Here is a 25,263-nt window from a genome sequence, read left to right as displayed (position 1 = left end):
CTTATTTTTCTATGATATGCTATTTAAGTGCTAACTTAGGAACAATGCTTAAAAGTACCTTTGTGATAAGAGTAGCTACGTTGGGCTTTGCAGCTTTAGGTTAGCAATGAAATTAAAACAGGAAATAGAAAAAAACATAGAAATCATAGACAATTTTGAAGGAACTACAAGAAAACAATTGTTATGGCATTTTTTAATTGGTATTATTGGTAACATAGACTTGACTGCTAGAAAGTCAGATTCTGGTCTCCTTATTTTTGCACAGTGGCCTTTTATCTTTCTCTGTCTTAGCTAATGGACCTGAGAAGTAAATTTTTCAAAGTGTGAATCTGAGCAGTTGTTTTTAAGTTCTTGTTTCAAAGCAAACCTCCAAGAAATGATAGCTATGAAGGATGTGTGGGGCTGCAAGACAGCCTCATCTCTGCTTAACTGCCATCAGTCAATAACTGAGAAGGGACCTACTGTGGTATCATTGAGATGAGAATCTATGACCACTGCCAAGAATCTCCCAACATCCCTTTCAACATGAATCTTCTTCCCTTTGTGGGCTGAAGCAAGTCCAGGAGGACTGAAGGGTTCTGTGGTGGGCATCCCAGTGAGTTCTAATGAATTGAATTGCACTGAATTTTATCTCACAAGTTCCCTTCCCAGAATTAAGGGGGAAAATCAGCTTTAATTTCTATACTGAAGTATTTAATTTCATCAATTTTTTTCTTTTGCTGAAAAAAATCACATTTTATTTTGAGTTGCCTCACAACAAAAAGCTTTCCCTGTGAAGCTGCAAATGAGGTGAAAGGCCAGTTATTGGCATGGCTGTAGTGGGGCTGCCTGGAGACTGCATGATGTCAGGAAGACAGAGATCTTGTAGCTTTTGGTGGCTTTGGGCACGGTTTGGGGGGGTTAACTGCTGACTACAGCGGAAGCTAATTTAGACAAAAGCTAAGCAGCCTTAGGATCCAGCAAGCAGAGCTCTGAATAAGGTTTTTCTTTCCAGGCATTTTTCCAGCGTGTGGAAGATGCATCTTTTGTTCCTTCAGCTAGGTGGTTGTCTGTTGCTTGTTTACGTGGTCTGACTTTAACTGGTAATTTGCAGAGTCTGCTTGGGAGATCTGCTTTATGGATAGAGATAGTGCTGGTCAATGCACAACTCTCTTCTGTACGCAAGAAGCAAAGCAGGACTGATCTGTGAATGAGAGAGTCTGGGGAATTAGTCCGGGATTTTCCTCTAAAAGTAGAGACAACCAGAAAAATACGGCGCAGCTCTGGTCACCTGTGGGGAGTGTCATTTCTCGTCACAACTTAAAACAGGTCACTCGAGTCATCAAGCTTTGAACAAGTACGTGCGTTTATGGGAGGTTCACCTTTTAATCTAATATTTATTTAGTGGTAAATGTGTAATTGTTTGAGCTGTCTGACACTTACACCTGTATTGTACAGCGCAGGAGATGGAGATCGAGACTGCGGATGAAATTGCTATTGTGGGAATTGGATGCAACTTTCCTGGAGGTAAGTTTTGGGTAAAAGCAAAGCAGGCTGCTGAGTGAACACTGAAAAGCACAGTCATTTATTAATGTTGGAATGGAGGAAAACAACATGTTTCTCCCTTACTTTTGTAGAATTCCTTGCTTTGCTACTTGTAGGTTCTTTTTAAAAGGTCACGCTGTGGTGGAAACTAATCGGTTCAAATTTGTCCGCTGACAGAGAGACCTGCAGTAGTGCTGACTGTGGGCAGGGCACTGAGCTGCCCCCATGAAACTCCTGCAAATGAATTGGGTGCGTCCAGCATGATCTGAGTTTTCTGCACATGCGCTGGCTGGCTGATTGTGTGTTGTGGCAGGACTATGCATCCATAGGGACAGGACAGATCGAGGGCCTGTCAGTATCACCAGCTCTGCCCGTAATATAAATAAGTTGGGTCTTACTAAGAGAAAGCTTCCTCCTTTGTTACAGTGTTCTCTTTGCAAGGCCCCAGAAGAGAGCAGAGCTAGATAAATACAGCTCTGTCTCTAGTCAGATTCTGCCTCTTACAGATACAAACCTGAGTACTGCCTCTTGTACGAGCCGGGAAGCTGACTTTGGTAAAGAACTGATATTACCTACTGTAATAAAAGACACCAGCCTGTACTACAGCAGTCTCATATTTACAATCTTAGTTACATTTGGGCCCTATGAAAGTCACAGTTGACTTTATATGCTGAGATTAGATGGTTGACTGAAATTAGATAGGTGGAGACGTTTCGATTGCTGTGAGAGATTTCTAGGTTCTGGCTGCTGCTGTCAAACTGTCCATGCTTTTTACATTAGATAGATACAGATTTTAAAACCCCAGAAACAATCCAGAGAATGGAATACAGTTCTGTCCTCGCAAGTCATTGTTCAGCCCCTTCCCTTGATTTCTGTCTTGCTCTCCCCACATTTCAGTTCCGGGCTTCGTTTTGTACAAGATTCAATAGGTTTATGTGGTACAGCGATAATCATGTGGCCCATAGCTAACTGTGAGCAAACAAGAAAGGTTCTGAATCTAGTAAAGTGCTTGTAAATACATAGCAGCAGTCTATTGCCCAAGCATTAACTACTAATTTGGTGCAAGCTGTTTATTGGTCCAGACATGCCAGTAAAGGGACCGTCTTCAGAAACGTAGTGCTTAATTGCCTCACCATGCTGTAAGTGAACACGTGTCCCAGTCCTGCCCTGTGCATGCTCAGAACTGCGTTTCTGTATTTGCCTGAAAAGAACCATTGAGTGATGGGAGCTGTTAAAAGTACCCCATGTGTGGCTAGTGTCTGAGGCTGGGTCTGTGATGATGGACTAACCATGGGAGGGCTTTGGTGGGAATGCTGTCCTGCGGTCACTGTTACTGACTGCTAGCACAGTCCCCAGCCCAGCGCTGGCCCCCATCAGTTAGAGCTCCCCCGGTCAGTGCTCGGGCATGCTGCAAGTTAGCACCTGCAAGGGACTGCTTCCCAAGTGAGTGCGGGTGCGGCCAGTACATATGTTGGGGGAAGTGGAAGCTGGGAGGAGGAGAAGTGTGGGCCACTGTGTGGATGCCGTGTAGCTTGGTTTCAGGGCTAGGAAGAGGGCCCGGACATCTCCTTAGTGCCTGGAGCTTCAAAGAACTCATGTCAAGAGATGACCTTTTGCTGCCAAAGGAGCTGCCTGAGGAGTGGTGCTGTAGAGCTACAGGAAGACTTCATAGTACCCATGTGGTGATTAAGGCCACGATGCATGTATACAGTAGATGCAGTGCCATGGCAGGGAAATGGGGACAGCAGAAGATTAAGGATTTTGTGAGGTTCCTTTGCTTTTAGTCAAGCCGTGAAGGGATCGGTCATACCTTTCCATTTTCCCCTCACCAATGAGATGATCATTTCTTTCTCTGGTGATTCTACTTGAGCAACCTAGATTTATACGTGGGAGTTCCTTGTAACTGAATGTGCATTTCTGAGTCCACATGGGGAGGGGGAGCACATAATTTAATCTACTTTAAAACCTTTGTACCACAGGTGATGGAATTGACGGTTTCTGGAAAGTCCTGGAGGAAGGCAAAAACTGCACAGTAGAAATCCCCCCCGAGAGATTTAATGCCAAAGAGTGGTATGATCCAGATGATAACAAGCCAGGAAAAATATGTACAACGCGAGCTGCTCTTCTCAATGAGTGAGTCCGTTACTATGTGATGCCACTGATCTTTTTTGCACTTAGACTAGTGTGTCGAACCTTTCAGAGGGTGCAGGGCACAGGGAGAGCTTATAAATGGGACCTAGGAACTGGCTTTCTTTTATCTCACATGATGAACGTGCGGTTGTCAAACTGCAGGAATTCCTGGCGCGTGACATTGATGAGCAAATTGAGTTAAGCACAGGCCGTGTTAAGCACATATGTACGTGGCTGGGAACACATATGTCCTTTGATTACATAATCGAACAGGTATGTACGTACCCAGCATGTGCTGAGCTGTCACCTGTCATGTGACGGGTGTGTCTGCATTTTGGGTATACAGAAGTAGAATTGCATTACGAGTGAGGGCGCGTATACTGGATCTGAGGTGGGCTCCAGCCTACCAAATAATTCGTACTGCCCATAGTATTGAGGACTGTGGAGGAAGGTGGCAGAGTATGGACTCTGAGCTGTAAGAACCGCCTGCTAAGTCTCCTTCAGTTTCAGCCTGAAGGTTAGCCAGCTTTGCTGGACCTCAGGACCTAATCCTGTGCTTGTGGCGATAGTCAAGAAGGGGATCTTGTGCTTAATTTGAGTGTTATGCTTGCTTGTAAACCTGAACAACTCATAATTTCATAAGAATCTTGCTTTTCTCTGGGCACATACTGTCATGTCTTAAAAAAAGACATTTTTTCTTTATTCTGAGTCACTCCTCCGTAATACCGAGGGATTATGTGTGTACAAGTATCCGGTAAAGATACTAGTGTAAAGAGAAGTCCTGGAGGAGCAAACTACAGTATGCATCCCTTCACTTGTGTCCTCATGTCAGATTATCCCAGAGATGTGGGTACAGCTGTACAGGGGCTATGCCTAATGCGAAGAGTAGCAAGTCACAGTAAGATCAACATAAGTGTCTTTTATTTTAAATCCACATTCACCTCAAATCCTCAGGCTGTGATGCTTTATTCAGACGAGAAGTTCACATGCACAGGAGCCATCTTATTGGCTCCTGAGAATCATACTTAGCAGTTTAGAATCGTAGGACCCAGAATTACTTCAGTGATTAGTCCCATCTTAGATATTGAATTCTCCACTGAAATCAAGACATTGTAAAGCCATTGGCCCCCATTGCCTTAAAATAATTTAGAAGACAATATGTGTTTAAAACTTGTTGGCTAAGACCCCATTACAGCAGAGGGAGTCTCATTCTGCAGATTTTCATAATCCGAGGAATCCTGTTGGTACTCCTGGGGTAACCATGTGAATAAAAATTTCTAGGAGTGGGCTCATAACTCTGAAATGCAGAATCATTGATAAAAACACATGTTTTGTGGTGGGACATAAAACATCCTTGGCCTAGGGACATTTTCTTCTGAATTTCATAAGTGGGAACACTAGTTACCGCTTTGCTTTTCATGAAATTGCAAAAAAATGTGTGCTTTGAGTCTTGAAGTAAATGCATATTTTATATATATTGTACTGTTTTCTGGCCTGTGTATTTTAGATTCAATTCGTTTGACAACCACCTGTTTGGGATTCATAATATGGAAGCTGAACGCATGGATCCACAACAGAAGTTACTGTTAGAATGCACATACAAAGCCCTGGAGGATGCAGGAGTCCCTGTAGAAGCTGTCAGTGGGACCAAAACAGGCGTTTTTATTGGTAAGATGAAAATTTCATAGTGAAGAAAGTACATTTGAACCTCAACAAAAATTAGAGCACTCCTTCATAAAATTTACATGTGTATCTGGCACTGGAGATGTAAGGTTAGTGTGCTATGATACTACTGGTTATTTTTGGTAAGGATTGCTGGGCTACTCCAGAATTTCATGATCTAATTCAATTCTAGGCGCTCCTCTTAGTGTCTTCGGGCACTGAAGCTGAAGCAAGAAACAGTTAAACTCGCTACCCATCCCAACCCTTCCCAGGAACGATGCTCTCAAGCCAAGCTTGCACTTTTTTCCAGTATACTGTTTTCCAGTATAACATTGGTTAAGGTGGTTGTGGGGGTTAAGATCCTTTTAAACCAGCAGAAAGCCTCACGTAGTTATTAGTATGCTACCAAGGTGCACTTGTCCAAGTACTTACCTCAGTACCTGGAAAAGTTATAGAGAAGATTATACTGGGTGCTGTTGAAAGACAGTTAAAGGACAATGCAATTGTCAGGCACAGTCAACATGGGTTCACAACAGGAAAGTTCTGCTTAATCTGATACCCTTCTACCATAAGGTCGTGCGCCTAGTGGATGAAGAGAAGGCGCTTGATGTAGTTTTTCTGGATTTTAGTAAGGCTTTTGATACTGTTCCTCAAAGCATCCTTCTGGACAAGTCCAACTCTGAAATGACCAGGTACACAGTGTGCTGAGTGAAGAACTAGCTGAACGGCAGGGCTCAAAGGGTTGTAGTGAATGGGGCTACATCTGGCTGGTGACCAGTCACCACCAGTGTTCCTCAGGGCTCAATTCTAGGGCCAGTCCTGTTCAAGATTTTTATCAATGATCTGGATGCGGGAGTTGAACGCAACATTAGTAAGTTTGCTGGTGATACTAAATTGAGAGGTGCTGTTGACCCTCTCAAGGGACAAGAGGCCTTGCAGAGGGATCTAGATAGATTGGAGCATTGTGCAGTCCACAGTGGCATGACATTTAGGGATGAAGTAACACTGGACACAAGTCTAAATGGGGAGAGGAGTGGCTGGAGAGCAGCCCTGCAGAAAAGGATCTGGTGCATTAAATACAGTATAACCAGACGGTCAAAAGAGGCAATTATACCGCTGTATTTAGCATTGGTGCAGCCTCACCTCGAGTATTCTGTGCAGTTCTGGGCCCCACAATTGAAAAAGGAGGTGTCCAGAGGAGGGCAACAAAGCTGGTGAAAGGGCTGGAAGGCATGTTCTCTGAGGAGCAGCTAAGGACTCTGGGCTTGTCTGGTTTGGAGAACAGAAGACTGAGGGGTGAACTCTGCGCCCTACAACTTTCTGAGGAGGGGAAATGAAGAGAGAGGTGCTGATCTCTTCTCCCTGGGATCCTGTGACAGGATGCATGAGAATCACAGAATGGTCAGGGTGTGAAGGGACCTCTGGAGATCATCTAGTCCAACCCCCCTGCCCAAGCAGGGTCATCTACAGCAAGTTGCACAGGATGGCATCCAGGCGGGTTTTGAATGTCTCCTGTGTGGGAGACTCCACAACCTCTCTGGGCAGCCTGTTCCAGTGCTCTGCTACCCTCAAAGTAAGGAAGTTCCTCCTAATGTTAAGATGGAACTTACTATATTCAAGTTTGTGGTTCAAAGCTGCATCAGGGGAGGTTCAAACTTGATGCTTGGAAGCAGTTATTTACAGATGGAGTGATCAAAGACTGGAACAGGCTCCCTAGAGGGGTGGTCAATGTCCCAAGCCTGCAGTGTGTGAGGCATTTGGACAATGCCCTTAATAATAGGCTTTAACTTTTGGTGAGCCCTGAATTGGTCCGGCAGTTGGACTAGATCATTATAGGGCCATCCCAACTCCTCTCCTCTCCTCTCCTCTCCTCTCCTCTCCTCTCCTCTCCTCTCCTCTCCTCTCCTCTCCTCTCCTCTCCTCTCCTCTCCTCTCCTCTCCTCTCCTCTCCTCTCCTCTCCTCTCCTCCCTTCCCCTCCCCTCCCCTCCCCTCCCTAAATTTCAAATGTTAGGTGTGTTTGTGTAAGGTGGGTCCAGGGGAGTTGCTGGGAGTTTTGCCTTTGACTTGCGTTGAAGCAAAGTGTCACCGCAGGAGCACTGATGTCCTGTAGTTTCCATGCCTGTAATTTAGAGCTGTACATCCCTTTTTTTTGCTTGGGTTAATGTGACGCGTATTTGTGTTATTTTTACAGGTCTTATGAATCGAGACTATGAAATTGTAACAAGCAGAGCAGTGAGTGAAATAAATCATTATGACGGCACTGGAGCAGCAATGAGCATTGCTGCTAACAGGGTCTCATTCACATTTAATCTGACTGGACCATCACTGACGATTGACACTGCATGTTCGTCTTTTCTTTTTGCTCTGCACTACGCCTTGCGAGCAATTAAATCAGGTAACAGGACTGAAGAGAAGCTGGACAACAAAATTTGGATTGCTACAGTTTCTGTCTGTCATCTTGGACATCTCAACATGAGTATGTTTCTATTTTACTCCAGGAGATTGTGAGGCAGCAATCTGCGGTGGAGTGAACTGCATAATAGATCCCCGCACCTTTGTATCTCTCAGTAAAGCAAAAATGATCTCTCCGGAGGGAATAAGCAAACCCTTCTCCAAAAAGGCAGATGGCTATGGAAGGGGAGAAGGCTGTGGTGTTGTTTTCCTCAAACCTCTGAAAAAGGTAAGATGTCTTGTGAAGCAGCCTAAAGTAACACTGGTTGCTTACCTGAATTCTGCGTCTCCAATTCTCAAAATTAGTCCAGAAAAGATTTTCCATTTCAAGCTTAAGATTAATGAAGCGCCTTATTAAGCGTTAAGCATTTATGCGCTTTCCATACCATGGGGAAGGGCTCACGCATTTAAAAGTTAGTATTATACTCTGTCTGCTCTTGGTTTTGTTGGCTTGTGTTGTTTCCTCCTATAGAGAGAAAGCATGAGATTATTGAAGATAATTTTACCTTTTTATGAAACAGGCAAAGGAAGACTACAGCAAAATCTGGGGTGTTATAAACATCAGTGCAGTAAATCAGAACGGTAGGTCCATGACTCCAATCACAAGACCGTCTCCAATAGAGCAAGAGAAGTTACTGCGCAGCATTTATGGAAGTCACGTTGATCCCTCAGTTGTGCAGTACGTTGAAGCCCACGGTACAGGAACTGCTGCTGGAGATCCTACTGAAGCTGAAAGCCTAGGTAGTGTCATTTGTAGAAACAGGTCTTCACAAGTCTCCATCCTGAAGATTGGTTCAGTGAAAGGAAATATTGGCCACACTGAATCAGCTGCTGGAGCAGCAGGGTTAATCAAAGTGCTTCTGATGATGCATCATGGAAAGATTGTTCCATCCTTGCATTACTCGAAGGAGATGAGCAGCATCGATACAGAGAAATTAAACCTTGCAGTTCCCACAAGTGTAGAGCCCTGGGAAGAATCCAGTGAGTATGGAAGAGTAGCTGGCATCAACTGCTTTGGATTTGGAGGAACCAATGCTCACGTTGTAGTCAGGCAGATCAAGCAGCTAGAGCCTCTTCCTGCCTTTAAGAGGCCCCTTGAATTAGTTCTGCTCTCAGCAGCATCAAGTAAGTCCCTTCAGATGACAATGGCCGATACAGCTGAGCAGCTGAGCACAAGAAACTCTGTCACTCTCCCAAGCCTGGCCTATACGTCTGCCTGCAGAAGAAGCCACGCCAACTACAGGTACCGGAAAGCGTTTGTCACTAATTCTCTCCAACACTTGCAGCAAGAGGTGATGTCGGCCACGAGCACTGAACTTGCCACGTCAAAGGTGGAACCGCAGCTGGTGTTTGTGTTCTGTGGCAACGGCGTAACGCTGAAAGAGTTCAGCGAGGTACTGCTCAGCTCAGAGCCAGTGTTCAGAGACAAGTGTAGGGAAATAGAAGAGCTTTTTCAGAAACACGCTCCCATCAGCCTCCTGCCGGCAAGAGGTCACAGCCCAAAGGATTTGTTGAATCCAGAGCTTTCCCAGCCCTTGCTTTTTACCCTGCAGGTTGCCTTAGCTTGCCTTCTGAAATACTGGGGCATCAAACCAGTCACTGCTGTTGGCCACTCGGTAGGGGAAGTTGCTGCTGCGCATTTTGCTGGGTACCTTTCCCTGGCAGACGCAGTCAAAGTGATTTATCACCGGAGCCGGCTGCAGGCAAAGACTGCCAGTGGCAGAATGCTGGTGGTTGGAAACATCCCTGTTCAAGAGATTGCTGAATGTCTGCATCGCTACTCGGGAAAGGTGTGCATTGCAGCTTTCAACAGCCCAGTCTCCTGCACCTTGTCTGGGAATTCAGACTCTGTGGATGCTGTCCAGAGAGATTTAGCTCAAGCTTTCAGCCAGAGAAACATCTTTCTTCATGTTTTAAATGTCCCAGCTGCGTACCACAGCCCCAGCATGGATGTGATAGTTGGGGAGTTGGAAGAGAACATACAGCCTTTAGAAAAACAGAAGGGGGAAATTGAAGTGATTTCAACACTGACTGGGGTGGCTGCTTCTGGAAACGACTTTGCTCAGGGCAAATTCTGGGCCCGGCATACTCGTGAGCCTGTTGCTTTCACTCAAGCCATCAAAACTGCAGCTAGAGACAGGGAGAACTTGGTGTTTGTGGAAATAAGTCCTCACCGAGCACTGCAGAGAAGCATAAAGGAAACTCTAGGAAAAGGCGCAAAGGTGTTCTCTTCTTTGCAAACTGATGCGGAGTATCAGACGCTCTTCTCCCTGGTAGGAAATCTGTTTGAGCTGGGATATAATCCCAACTGGCAGCACTTTTATAACGGATACCAAAGCGTTCCAGTGGCCATTCCGCGGTATCAATTTGATCGCAGAAAACTCATGGCCTGTCTGGATATCCATCAACAAGCAAACCGAAGAGGCGTCAGTTCCAGTCATCCTTTGATTTATGGCATAAACAGTGACAACATGGAGTTTGGCTGCCTGCTGTCTCAGGACACGATATCGTACTTATATGAGCACAAGAACAATGATGTGGCTTTAGTCCCTGGTGCTTTTTATGTGGAGCTTGGCCTGGCCTCTGTCATGAGCAGCTCAAGACCTCGAGTGCCTCTGAGTACTTGCCAGATGAGTATCAGTTTTTCTGCGCCGTGTGTTCTCACACAGAATTCCCAAGTCTTGAGTATCAAGCTGAGTCCACAAAAAGCAGTGACAGCCTTTGAGATAGTCTCTTCCTCCAACGCAGTTTATGCTGCAGGCCATGTTACAAAGGGGCCTGAAGCTGTGGTGGAAGAAAGCACCATCTCCTTCCAAGACATCTATCAAAGGTGCAGGTCAGTGGTTAGCAGAGAGGAGGTTTATGAAGCACTGTCTCAGGTTGGCTTTCAGTATGGTTCCATATTCAGGCAGCTCGGTGATGTGCACTATTGCCAGGAACTAAAGGAAGCTATAACAAGCATCAGGGTGAACAAGGAGACTGTCAGAGAGATGTACAGCTACTGCATCCATCCAGTGCTGCTCGACTGTTTTCTGCAGATGACTGCTGTCATGACCTCAAGGACGTTCCAGTCTAGAGCAGGCTTTCCTTCAGGCATAGGCAGCCTGGTGGTGCTCCGACCGCTGGAGGAAGAAATGATGATATATATGAGAACAAGCAAATCCATTGGGAACTGCCTAGAGGTCTGTGGATGCTTTATGGACAAGCATGGCTCCGTTTTGGCTGAACTCAAGCGTGTTGCCATCACTTTCATGAAGCAAGCATCTTCCAGAGACAATGAGTTCATGTTTGAAAACAAGTGGAAAGAAGTCTCTCTTTCACAGACAACTGGATATGTGGGAGCTATGCCCAGAGTCCTAGTGTTTGCTGACAAATTCGGGATAGCCGAGCAGCTCAAAAAATATTTGCACCCTGGTTCGAGATACGTTATGTATGAAGACTGGGAAGCCCTCTTGGAATATCACACACAGAATAAAATGAGAGCAGAGGTTGAGGACTATGATGAAATTCTGTTCCTGTGGGGAATTCAAAAGTTAAACGAAGAGTTCCCAAGCAAAGTGGTAGACCAATTGGCAAAGTGTTGCGAAGCGTATCGCCAAGTGATTGTGGCATTAAGAGAGAAAACGTCCCGCTCTTCAGTGAGAGTGATCACCTACAGAACAACAGACAGAGATGTAGACCACGTAAACTGTGGGTTTGCATTGTATGGCATGACCAGAACCTGTGTTGTTGAAGTTCCAGAAATCACATTTCAGATGATTGACCTCAGCTCTTCCAGTTCCCTGGACATCTCAGTGCTAGCAGATGTTCTTGTCAAATACAAAGGCATGGACTATCCAGAAGTTCGCATCAGCCGAGGGAGAACTTATATGGCTGAAATCAGACGCACACCTTTTGTAGATGCTGACTACAGCGAACCCGTAAGATGTCTCCAGAAGGCAGAAACATTCACTTTGTACACTTCTGATCCGTACACAGCAAAAGACTTGTCTGCTGAATTACCCATCAGCACTGCTACTCAGCTTGACAAACAGAGCGTTGAAATCCAAGTGGACAAAATTTGTCTCCACTCAGAAGATTATTTTCCCGTCAGTGTTTCTAGTTGTAACTTTGGTAACACACTGTATTGGAATTCACAAGCAGTAGACAAACACAGACTTTTAGCTCTTGATTTCAGTGGCACAGTAACAGCAACAGGCAACGATGTGAAGAAAGTTAAAGTGGGAGATCGCGTGGTTTTATGTTATCCAGCTGCTGCGTCATCCAGAGTTCGGATTCCAGGAACAGTTTGTTTCAACGTAAAGAAATTCCCATGCTTTCAGAATGTCCCTTGTATGTCATACTTTATCCTTGCATGGGAAATCTTCAATCAGAGGTTACCCAAGGGGAAACATGGCAGAACACTGGGTATTATTTCTACAGAGCCATCATCAGTTTTGTGCCATGTTCTTTCTGTGGCAGCAGAATCCATGGGTTGGAGAACAGTACTTGCGAGGCCCACTCCCGATAAGTTCCAGTATATAAACTTATGCAATGCCCTTGTTGTTCTTCCTCCAGCAAACAAGCTGTCTCCGGAGGATCTGGCCCACATGTACTTTCTTAAAGATGTGGTGATAGTGTGTGGCAATCGACAGTCTGAATGTATCCAGAATGTCAGCGGAATTGATCATGAAAATATCAGCTTTCATACCCTTACACTTGCCAGCATTTTCCAGAAAGCATCTCTGAAGGAATTGCAAAAGACTGTGCACGCGTGGATCAGTTCCATGGATACGAAACAGTTTAGACATCTATCAGGTTCTGTTTTTCAGCAGACTGAAAACTTTGAAAGCATGAACTCTGTGATGTCCTATTTTACATGCAAATCTGTCCCACTTGCTGTACTGAGAAGGCAGAAGGACGTCACTGTGCTTTCAGATATACCATTGTATGAATCCCAGAAGCAGTTGTTTAAGCAGAATGCTGTTTATGTTGTAGTTGGGGGACTCACTGGGCTTGGCTTTGAAACGGTGAAGTTCATAGCTGAGAACGGAGGAGGCTGTATTGCAATACTCTCCAGGAAAATTCCAAGCAATGAGAAGCAAGAAGAGATGAAGGCTTTGCAGCAGCAGTACAAATGGAGCAAAGTAGTGTTTGTGCAGTGCGATGTTACTTCGACCAGTGATGTTGAGAAGGCTTTCCAGTCCATCGTGAACATCTTTGCAGGGAGTCCAATCAAAGGTGTATTTCAAAGTGCTGTTGTTTTACACGACGGCCATCTTGAAGTTCTGAACCTGGCTGACTTTCAGAAGGTGCTCAGCCCAAAAGTAGCAGGGACCCTAAATCTTCATTGGGCTACCAGAGGCCAGCAGCTTGACTACTTTGTGTGTTACTCCTCTGTTACTTCCTTCCTGGGAAATTCCACCCAGGCAAACTATGCAGCTGCAAACTCTTTCTTGGATGTCTTCTGTCTCTACAGGAGGAACTGTGGGCTTTCAGGCCAATCCATTAACTGGGGGGCTTTGAACCTTGGCATACTGCTCAATCAAACCCATATTCAGAACATTCTGGGATCCAAGGGCATAGACATTCTGCAAGTGGATGAAATCCACGAGTACCTCAGGAGGAGCTTACTTCTGAATAACCCGCAGCAAGCTGTCACCAAATTAAACTTTCAAGCTTTATTGCGTCATGTCTTTTCTCGGATTATTTCACTCAAAATTCGCTTCATGTCACTTATGTCAGAAGAATTCAGGAACAAGCTTGAAACCTCTGAGGAAACTCAAGTCCAGGATACTGCCCTAATCAAATCTGAAGACTATATCACCTCACTGGTGAGTGACCTCACCGGGTTGAACCCAGATGAACTAACCATGAATACACCGCTTTCATCCTTGGGCATAGACTCTATGTTAGCTATGACAATTCAGAACCGTGTCTTTCAAGAGAGAAAGGTGGACATACCTCTTCTGAAACTGCTTGATCCTCACACAACTCTGTCAAGTTTAGTAGTAGTTTTAGAAGAAACAAGCAATGCAAATGGAATAGTTGAGGAAAAAATGGCTGTGGTTGAAAGTGCAGAAAATGGGAGCTGGCTGTAGGAGTCTTCTCATTCAGGAACTGTGTAACTTTGACGATACCTGGACAGACCCTTTGCACTTTCTCAGAATATGTCGTTGCAGACAGGGTAGAACATGTGGTGATGCTGAATGGACTCTTCTGCGTCGACCCAGAAAAACCCACACCAGGTTCTTCTGCCATTGCACTAGCTGTATTAATTTCAGTCAATTGTTTGACTTGTTGCTTTCAAATATTTTTACCTTCATTTTTCTTAAAAAACTAGAAATAGGTTAATACATATACAATTTCATTTGGTAAATCATGTTCAATGCACATTGCACTTTTTAGATCGAAGTCCTGATGAAAACGATGTGTTTACACTTCTTAATAATGACTGTACATGTATAGCAGCGTGGGTTTATCACCATTTTTGTGGTTTTTATGTTTTTAATGTATTATTCTTGTTTTGAATATTATCAAATGTGTATAAATACAGGTATCTTTTTGAGACTTCTAGATATTGTGAATTTCAAAGTTTTCTTCTCAAAAAATTAAACTTAATTTTTTCCTTATGTCTGCAAAAATATTAAATGTGTACATTATATTAAACATGAATAAAAAATTAAAATAAGAGAAAGACAGACTTTAAGTTTTGCTTTTTAAATGTTTTTTACTCTTTTCAGTTTTTTGGGCTTTCACAAAAGATGGTTAATTAATGGTGTGATTAATTAATAACTCTGTTAAGCTATTTGTCCTTCTGAATAGTGGCCCTCCCCTTTGATGTGCTTAAGCTTGTATGTTTGCTGTGTCTCTATACATGGATAGACCTATGGGATATACATTTATACTTTTACTGAATTTGTATTCTGAGACATTTTTCAATCTCATAATGCAGCAGCTGTTAAAGCAAGCACTGCAGCGCCAAGTGTCACTGAGAAATCACAGAATACACACATTACTGCTCTGCTATGAAGTCTTAGTGTTTTTCAAGCTTCCAACAAAGTGGGCCTAACTACAAGCACAGCCCATAAATCATTTCCAAAGATCCAACCTGTGCCAAACAACAGCAAAAACATGGCAGCAAGTCCACAAAACTGTTGCAAGTGCTCTGGAGAGAAGGACAGCAAAGCCCCGAGCTTCTGAAGTCGTCTTAGTCTGCAAAGAAAAAGGTGGAATCAAAGGTTTCACATGGATCAGCGGGAGGTGGGTCTTCCCACTTGCTGGATTTCAGGAAGGCAGGGCTTTGGCTGTGACACAGAAACACCTCTTCTCTAGAGAGCAGCTGAAGGCTGATGACTGCACTACATAAGGAGGCATATTGTTATGCAATTAAAAAAAAAATTCAAGCCAGTTAATTGTTAGTTTCCAGACTTTTTAATATTTTGTTTAGATTTTTTAAAGGCAAGTTTTTATATTTGAAGATCGTTAGGGGTATTTCTCTAAACACGCTTTTATTTTCCCAGTAACCTTCTAGTACTGTGATTGTTGTACTCTGCCCAGACATTTTCTTTGATAATCTAAGAATTAAACCATAACCACATGAAGCACACCAAAAATTTCCATATAATTTTTATAGAGATGGTCTTACTATTTCTTTAAGGTGCCAAACATGTTATTGTTTGGTGATGCCCTACATTTGAAAGAGCGATCTGTTGTCACTCCGAAACAAAGTTTTCCACCCCGTGTTTTGTAAGCCACTAGTGCATTATGTTGATGGAATCAGAAGTGGAGATGAATTTGTGAAGCTAGAGGAGAAATGGGGAAGAGAGGATGAAGGGAGCCAGAGCTTGACAGGGTCATGCAAGTCAACATGACTCAGAGCTTGCATACTCAGGTCCTGAGGCTGGTGCACACGTTGATGAACGTAGATGGCCAAGTTGTGTTGTTCAGTAGCCATGAGAATCTCTCATACATCTCTGCATCATGTAGTTGCAATTGAACCTATTGATTTTAGTCTTGGGAAAGACAGGTCTGGTCTGGGTGACCTCTGGACATCCCTTCCAACCACAATCGTGCTGTGATTATCTGAAATCCATTGGCAGATGGATTTGATCATTTTCATTAGTTCAAATCTTGGGGAACATTTCTTCATCTTAGAGGAAATCATTCTAGATTAGTCCAGGGTGAGAACAGTACTTTGTATTAAATCCCTAGCAGAGATGAGAATAGCTGACACACTATAACGAGCTCTGAGCCTAGTTTAAAACAAAGCAGTTATTTAAAGATTAAAGGTGGGTGTTTCTGTGCACACCTATACATGTACCTGTATAAGGCCGTATACTGTACGTATGTGAAATATTTTCTGTCGAAAAAGTTGTTCCCAATTATTTGAGTTAATAAGGACTTGAGTTGCCTTAAATGTTATTTAGGGAAAATATCTTTTTACAGTTTACTGCCTGAAACTGTATTACAGCAAATAGAAGCCCTTTATTAAACTGAGTAGGCCTGCTGAAGCTAACAGATTTATGGTGTGTAACAACTCCTGGGTAGGGCTCCTCAGGTTTAAAAAGCTGGCCTGTGCTTAGCAACAAGGTATTTTTTGCAGCAGCAGCAAAATACTGAAAAGAATAGCGCAGGTCTTCAAACACAAGTTTATGTTTTTCAGAAAGGGATTTCTGACTTAATGGCAAGCTCCTCTTTAGCTGGTGTTTAGACCAGAAATGAATAAGCAGCAATTCCCTGGGCACTTCCTGGTGGGAAGATGATACTGTACCAGTCATGTATTTTTCACCCACACAGCAGCAAGACATTTGGAATTTGTGAAACGGGGACCAAAGATACAGATGCAAAGGCTTTTTTGCTCACAGAGTCAACAGTCTGAGGGTGAGACAGTTTTTACAACTTGAGATAATGTATCCCCTCAGATAGATAGAAGTAATTAAAATTTATGGAAACACTAGAGTCATTGAACACTAGAGTTAAAGTCACCATGGTAGGAACGGCTTTGATAATTCTCATTGACCCTTCTGAATTACTACTATGACTGCATTTTACAGATTATATGTTATAAACATTAGTGTGGCAAATTAGAACAGATGGTCCATACTCTGATTGCAAACCCAGCTCAGTCGCAAACAAGAAAGCCCCTTCTGCTCTATTTATCAAGTTGACCGTTCATAGACTCATAGAATCATATAAATGTTTTGGTTGGAAAAGACCTTTAAGATCATCGAGTCCAACTGTTAACCTAGCACTGCCAAGTTAGCACTAAACCATGTCCCTCAGCACTACATATACACGTCTTTTAAATACCTTCAGGGATAGTGACTCAACTGCTTTCCTGGGCAGCCTGTTCCAGTGCTTGAAAGTCCTTTTGGTGAAAAAATTTTTCCCAATATCCAATCTAAACCTCCCCTGGAGCAACTTGAGGCCATTTCCTCTTGCCTTATCACCTGTTACTTGGGAGAAACTGACCCCCAACACTCTACAACCTCCTTTCAAGTAGTTGTACAGAGCAATAAGGTCTCCCCTCAGTCTCCTTTTCTTCAGGCTAAACCACGACAGTTCCCTCAGCTGCTTGTGCTCTGGACCCCTCACCAGCTTCGTTGCTCTTCTCTGGACGTGCTCCAGCACCTCAGTGTCTTTCTTGTGGTGAGGGGCCCAAAACTGAACACAGTATTCCAGGGGCGGCCTCACCAGCACCAAGTACAGTGCCATTCTCCAGGAGAATGTTGTGGGAAATGGTGTCAAACGGTGTCTAAAGTCTGGGTAGACAACATCCACTGCCTTCCCTTCATCCATGAAGCCGGTCACCTTGTCAGAGACGGAGATCAGGTTAGTCAAGCAGGACCTGCCATTCATAAACACATGCTGTCTGGGCCTGATCACCTGGTTGTCCTGTATGTGACATGTGATGACACTCAAGACAATCTGCTCCATAACGTTCCCTGGCATTGAGGTCAGACTGACAGGCCTGTGGTTCCCCAGATCCTCGTTGCAGCCCTTCTCGTAGATGGGCATCACATTTGCTAACCTACAGTCAACTGGGACCTCCCTGGTTATCCAGGACGGCTGATAAATGATGGAAAGTGGCCTGATGAGCACTTCTGCCAGCGCCCTCCATACCCTTGGGTGGATCAACTGTTGAGCAGTCTTCACTAGTGCTTATCTGAAGACTGACTTGGTTAAAAATCTACTGGGGTTAATTAAATTTGCTTCTAATGATCATATCAGTTAAGAGATTGTTTGATATTCACATTCTTTACATATCTGTGTGGCACAGTAATGAAGAAGTGAACCCCCCTCTTTTCAGTATCTCTATGCAAATGAGAAGCAGCTGGTCAGTTTCGGATTGTATGGGGATGAGCTGGGCTACGTTATAGGTTTAGGAGAAACCAGGCCTCAAATGACTTATGCAAATACAGTCTGCTCCTTCCTGTAGAGGAGCACTGGAATTATTTCTCCTTTCTGCATTGAAAATAATACCTTAAATTCACAACAGAAAGCACAGCTGAGAAGCTGAATGCAGGAAATCAATTGCTCGCTCTGACCCCCCTCTTTTCAGTATCTCTATGCAAATGAGAAGCAGCTGGTCAGTTTCGGATTGTATGGGGATGAGCTGGGCTACGTTATAGGTTTAGGAGAAACCAGGCCTCAAATGACTTATGCAAATACAGTCTGCTCCTTCCTGTAGAGGAGCACTGGAATTATTTCTCCTTTCTGCATTGAAAATAATACCTTAAATTCACAACAGAAAGCACAGCTGAGGAGCTGAATGCAGGAAATCAATTGCTCGCTCTGGACTTGCCAAGTTACTTGCCCATCAAAATGCCAAGTTTGCTAGTGCTTTTCAGAAATAATTGGTTTTAGCGCTCACCAGAAGAAATGTCTGTCTTCATCTTTTAAATGTCCCAGTTGTGTTCCACAGCTTGAATCCAGCACTAGAAACCATGGGAAAAAACCAGCCTGAATTTATACCAACAGAATTGGATTCAACACTGCCTGGGATGGCTGCTTCTGCAGAGGAGGTCACAGAGCAATGCACAAAAAGCTTGAGATTTTGTTGTTTTCAGACAAGCAATAGCACAAAAATAGGAGAAAACGTGAGAGTTTGTAGAAACACATCCTCAAAGACACATGATATGTAATAGACACTCGGCCAAAAAGGAGGATTACTCCTCTTTGTGCGCTAGCACTGAATATTACAAGTCTGTTTGACTTGGGCTGTAATCCTGACGGGCAGCCTGTCTGTGCACCTTTTGCTCTTTAACTGAATCATTTATGAGACTGTCTGGGTGGCTGTTCCATGGTACCTGTTTGATCAGAAAAAACTCGTGGCCTGTCTGGACATTTCTGCTGCTGTCAAAGGCTCTTTCACCGCTAGCTCTGGACTTCAAAGGCAAGGCTGCAGTGGCAAAAATAAAAATGTTAAACAAAAAATTGGCATTTTTCTCAACTTAATTTCCATTACTACATTTGCCATATCAAGAGAAAGAACAGGTGCGTGACATCCGAGTGTTACAATAAAATTTGTTGAACGGTTAGGGTTGCTTTTATGGAACAGAGAGGAAACCTGAAAACAGTAACTACTGCTAGCAACTATAGAGTCACCTACATCTGTCTCCCGAAATTTTTATTTCCCCCTGCAAGTTTTGTTGTGTTCACAAAATAGTGCAGCTAGATTTGATGGACACAACAATATGAACAAATGCTGCCAAGAAGCAAACTAGTCATATATAAATCACAGAATCATGGAATTTTCAGAGTTGGAAGGGACCTGTAGAGATCATCTAGTCCAACTCCCCTGCTAAAGCAGGATTGCCCAGAGCACATTACTCAGGACTGCATCCAGGTGCGTCTTGAAAATCTCCAGAGAAGGGGACTCCACAACCTCCCTGGGCAGCCTGTGCCAGTGCTCTGTCACCCTCACCGTAAAGAAGTGTTTCCATGTATTTGAACAGAACTTCCTGTGTTCTAACTTGTGCCCATTACCCCTCATCCTGTCACTGGGAACCATTGAAAAGAGCCTGGCTCCATCCTCCTTCAACCCACCCTTTAGATACTTGTATGCCATAATAAGGTCTCCCCTCAACCTTCTCTTCTCCAGGCTAAAGAGTCCCAGCTCCCTCAGCCTTTCCTCATAAGGCAGATGCTCCAATCCCTTAATCATCTTAGTTGCTCTTTGCTGGACTCGCTCCAGCAGTTCCCTGTCCCTCTTGAACTGGGGAGCCCCAAACTGGACACAGTATTCCAGTTGTGGCCTCACCAGTGCAGAGTAGAGGGGGAGAATGACCTCCTTCAACCTACTGGCCACACTCTTCCCTATGCAGCCCAGGATTCCATTGGCCTTTTTGGCGACAAGGGCACATTGCTGGGCCATGGATAATTTACTGTCTACCACGACCCCCAGATCCTTCTCCTCAGAACTACTTCCCAGCAGGTCCGTCCCTAACCTACACTGGTGCTTTACGTTCTTCCTCCCCAGGTGCAGGACCTTGCACTTGCTTTTGTTGAACCTCATTAGGTTCTTCTCTGCCCAGCTCTCCAGCCTGTCCAGGTCATGCTGGATGGCAGCACGGCCCTCTGGGGTGTCAGCCACCCCACCCAGTTTGGTATCATCAGCAAACTCTGCCCCCTCATCCAGGTCATTAATGAATATATTAAACAAAATAGGACCAAGTATTGACCCCTGGGGGACACCACTGGTTACAGGCCTCCAACTAGACTCTGTGCCGCTGATCACAACCCTCTGAGTTCTGTCCCGCAGCCAACTCTCAATCCACCTCACTGTCACCTCATCTAGCCCATACTTTCTCAGCTTCCTAATGAGGATGTTATGGGAGACAGTGTCAAAAGCCTTGCCAAAGTCAAGGTAGATGACATCCACGACTCTCCCCTCATCCAGCCAACCAGTTATAACATCATAGAAAGCTATCAGATTGGTCAAGCATGATTTACCCTTGGTAAATCCATGTTGACCACTTCCAATAACTTCCTGTTCCTCAACGTGTTTGGAGATGACATCCAGAATGAGTTGCTCCATTACCTTCCCAGGGACAGAGGTGAGACTAACTGGTCTGTAGTTCCCTGGGTCCTCCTTCTTGCCTTTTTTGAAGATTGGAGCGATGTCAGCCTTCCTCCAGTCCTCAGGCACCTCTCCTGTTCTCCATGACCGTTCAAAGACGATAGAGAGTGGTCTAGCAATAACATCCGCCAGCTCTATCAGCACTCGCGGGTGCACGCCATCAGAGCCCACGGACTCATGAATGTCCAGCTTGGCCAAGTGGTCTCTGACCCGGTCCTCCTCAACTGAGGGAAAATCTTCCTCTCTTCAGACCTTCCCCTTTGCCTCCAGAGTATGGGATTCATGAGGGACAGCCTTAGCAGTGAAGACCGAAGAAAAGAAGGCATTCAGTAACTCTGCCTTCTCTGTGTCTTCCACCATTAGGGCACCTGTCTCATTCACCAGTGGGCCTACATTTTCCCTAGTCTTTCTTTTTCTATTGATATACTGAAAGAATCTCTTCTTATTGTCTTTAACTGCAGTGGCCAAGCTGAGTTCTGATTCAGCTTTGGCCCTTCTCATTTTCCCCCTACATAGCTTTGTTATATCTTGATAGTCCTCAAACTAGGATGTGTTCGGCCAAGGGTTAACTTGGTGTGCCGGCATCTGCACTGTGAAACTCCAGGGACACAGCTCTGCCGGGCATGGCATGGGCCGTGCTCAGGAGAAAAGCTGAAAGCAGTGGAAGTGTCACTTCTATTCTGGTCAGTATAATGAGGTGTGGGCCGTATCTTCGTTTCTATTTCAGGCATTTCTGTTGAAGGGTAGGACAAGGAAGTGGGTTCTGCTTTGACTCTATAGGCATCAAGTTTCCCCATTCCTTTCACTGGGGAGGTCCCAGTCCCAGAGCCATTTCTCAGCAATGATGCCTCCCATACCCAAGTGCTTCCCGGAGACTGATAAACCCCTGCTGTGCAGCAGTGCAGAGAGGATCACTGTAGGAAGCCCTCTGCCCATCCTGTCCTGTCTCCAGGGCTGGACGCAGTGCCTTGTTTCCCCTGACCTCATGTGGTCCATGCAGTACTGCGGTGGCATGCTCTCTCAAAGTCTTTGAGCCCTCAAAGTCTTTACTCCTGGCCCCGTGAGTGCCCCCAGGTCCACCCTGTCCCCTGACTCTGCTCAGGTATTCCACCCTTTCCAGCGACTGGAAAGCTGCCTGGTGGAAAAGGACCTGGGGGTTGGTCGACAGGCAGCTGAATATGAGCCATCAGTGTGCCCGGGTGGCCAAGAAGGCCAACAGCATCCTGCCTTGTATCAGATATAGCGTGGCCAGCAGGACTAGGCAAGTGATCATCCTCCCGTACTTGGCACTGGTGGGGCCACCCCTGGAATACTGTGTTCAGTTTTGGGCTCCTCACTACAAGAAAGACATTGAGGTGCTGGAGCATGTCCAGAGAAGAGCAATGAAGCTGGTGAGAGATGCAGAGCACAAGTCTTTCAACAAGCGGCTGAGGGAACTGGGGTTGTTTAGTCTTACGCAGCCTAAAGTCTGCCCTTCCAACATCCAGGACAGTAGCACTGCTGACAGTTTTTCTCATATCACCAAAGATTTAAAACTCAACCATTTCATGATCACTGTGGCCAAGACAGCCACCAATCATCACATCACCCACGAGACCATCTCCATTTAGAAACAACAGATCAAGGACAGGACCTTTCCTAGTCGGCTCCCCTAGTGTCAATATCAAAAAAGTTACCTTCAACGTGATTCAGGAATTTCCTGGGCCTGTCTGTTATGTGGACATGAATCTGGATCTGACCCATGAGTAAGCTTTGCCTGGGTCTGATGGGTTCATTTGACTAAGAGCACAGGCATCTGTGTCTGAACCAGGTTTCCAGATTCCCTTCACGTCAAGGCAGAGATAGGAACTTCTTTGGCAACTATCCACAAATAAAGTTTACATGCAGAAACAGGCCGAGGGCTTGAAACTTAAAGTCTTCTTTCTCTCTACTGAACATAAAAGGAGCATAATGTGACACGCTCAACCACGCATGTCTTCCATCTGTGAGGATTCCCTCATTGCTCTGGGAGATCCCATAGCTTTCTGCCATTCTCCTGGACACCAGCTTCCCTGTGCTGCTGAAACAGGCAGCAGTGACAGTGACATGGCCCACCTGATGGGTCTGGCAGCGCTGGGGCTGGTGAACTACTTTCTGCTGAGCTGTCTGCAGTAAAACTGTCCAGAAACCTCAACAAAAATTACTCTGGCAGCCCTGGAATTCTCATATTCCCCGTGGCACTGCAACAGGGAATGAATGAATGTCCATCTTGGCCAAGTGGTCTCAGTCGGCACATCCCCTTCAGTGCCATCGCGTGCCGACAGGGCACCTCGGCCACATCGCGACACCGGGGACACCTCCCCGCCACCCGTCGGCGGAGCCCGCTCGGGCCCGGCCGGTAGCATCGCCCGCCCGGGGCCCCCCCGCTTCCCCCGGCCGCGGCGGTGCCCCCGCGCGGCCAGCAGAGGGCGGCCCCTCGCGGGCGACGCGCGGGGCCGGGCCGGCGGCGGCCGGTGGCGGCGGGGCAGCGCTTCAGGCCTCGCTGGGCTGCGGCCGCCGGCGGACGAAGCGGGGGCGCCGCGCTCCGTGCAGGCAGGCTCCCCGGGGCCGCCTCCTCACGCCGGCGCTGGGTCGGGCCCCCAGCGGCGGCGGGTAAGGGCGACGGGATGGCGGCTCCAGCAAGCGGCTCCTGAAAATGTCTCAGCCGGCAGTAGCTTGCCTGGGTTTGGGTTTGGCTTTTTTGTGTTTATCTGTTTTGGTTGTTGTTTTTTTTTTTTTTTTTTAAATAACATTATTTTTCTGATTCAGTCTGATGTTCATTTACCACTGAGGCATTGACTTGACTTCCAGTCCACTCTCCTCTTAAACTGAGACAACATGAAGGAAACAGGATTCTGCCCTCTCTACTCTGCCTCCCACAACCGGTCAGAAATCCACGTGGAACACAGGCAGACCCCAGCTTCGTCACACTTGCTGCCTCTCTCAGAAGAAACACTCCACAGCTGCAGATTTGGACTGAATGATTTAATAACTCCTAGACCAGTTTTTCCAGAGTTACAGACATCGGTTACCATCATTCATGTGACTTCCAACAGGTAGCTCACTAAATTGGCGACAAATTATGAATTGACTTTTCATCCAGTGTCTTGTCCCTACAGGTTAAAAGACCACCTTATATATTCTTAGCTCTTATTCAGTGACACTCCTCTGCTCTATCGATGCGTCACAGGTTGGGTTGCCACTGATGAGCACAACAGAATTTATGGGTTTATAGTTGTAGGACTAAACAGCTTAAGCCTTCTTCACTTGGTCCCCAATCAGGGTGCGAGTCTCACTAGTGAATCCTTGCCCCATCATGCCATGGAACAGCGTCTTCCATGATGGTTACCCAGGAGATCCACACAAGTTCAATAACCTACGGCATATCCTGTCAAAAACTGCAGCCAACAGAAGCAACATGCAATCTCCTTTAAGCTACATGATGTATAATCATAGCCAGAAAACGGGACACTGAGAAAAAAAGGATTTGAATAGAAAATGTGAATCAGTTTGTCATCCCTAAGTGTGTCTCATTCTGCATTAGGAGTGTTATAAGTTGATCCCACAAAATTGATGTGAGACAGAGTCAATTAAAATTTGAAGTATTTATTAGCAAGCGGCAGCAAGCAAAAGAGCGCTGGGCAGCCCAGGAGTCTCACTCCACCGACGGCGCGCGCCCAATGCAGCGGCCTTCTCAAATATATATAGTACTTAATTACATAATCATAAGATTTTCCAATACGCTTATACATATGCATAACTTGTCTCCGCTTCATACTAAAATTAGCTCTAAGAAGTCATTTTCATAAACTCCTCCCAACTGCGCTTGCGCAATGCCTCCTGGTGGTGGTCGCTGAGGGTCATGAGGATGAAGGCTGCTGATTCCTCTTCATCACCGCAAGTAACTTTTTGTCCCTGCGCAGACTCAGTTCTTCTTTGGTCGTTGTCCAGACCACAGGGTTGGTTTCAGCCGCTTTTCAAGGCCTTCTCTTATTCGTTATCAGGAGCTGTCCTTGGCAATGTCTTAAGACTTCTTGCTTCATCTATTTTTTATCAGGCCTGTCTTTTAGGTTATGAATTACTACTAGTCAATTAGTACAATGAGTTATTGTCTCTACTATGTATTTTTGACTCAGTCCCCCCTTCTTCAAGTCCTCTTCACAATTTATCATACTTTGCTTACATAACCTGACTTTGAGTCTTAGCCCTGCCTGCACAATCATGCATATCCTGCCTACACAGCAAGATGTTGGCTATATTGCTACATCTTGTTAAGCAGTTACCTTCTTATGGAACAATGTGAGTTTTTAGGTTTGGTGAACAAACAATACTGAGCTTATCAGAGGAGCCTAAGCAGACATCGTCTCCTGAAGTCTTATGAATCACTGCAGTCTGAGACAGTTCTGACCTCTTG

At 45.2% G+C, this 25,263-nt stretch overlaps 1 protein-coding gene across 1 annotated transcript; it reads left to right on the top strand.

The window, feature by feature from the left end:
• Nucleotides 1–1,445: 1,445 nt before the first annotated feature.
• On the top strand, nucleotides 1,446–13,848 carry LOC309669167 (uncharacterized protein; the record flags this gene model as incomplete). Its single annotated transcript, XM_082479770.1, has 6 exons — nucleotides 1,446–1,506; nucleotides 3,504–3,657; nucleotides 5,162–5,322; nucleotides 7,509–7,712; nucleotides 7,816–7,997; nucleotides 8,290–13,848. The coding sequence occupies 6 exons, from the start codon at nucleotides 1,446–1,448 to the stop codon at nucleotides 13,846–13,848; spliced, it is 6,321 nt and encodes a 2,106-aa protein (XP_082335896.1).
• Between the last annotated feature and the right edge of the window lie 11,415 nt (nucleotides 13,849–25,263).

Source organism: Vanellus vanellus (genome assembly GCF_965231255.1).
Source record: "Vanellus vanellus genome assembly, chromosome: 2".
Taxonomy (NCBI): domain Eukaryota; kingdom Metazoa; phylum Chordata; class Aves; order Charadriiformes; family Charadriidae; genus Vanellus; species Vanellus vanellus.
The sequence above is the reverse complement of the archived record's forward strand: the minus strand, read 5'-3'. Positions and strand labels throughout refer to the sequence as shown.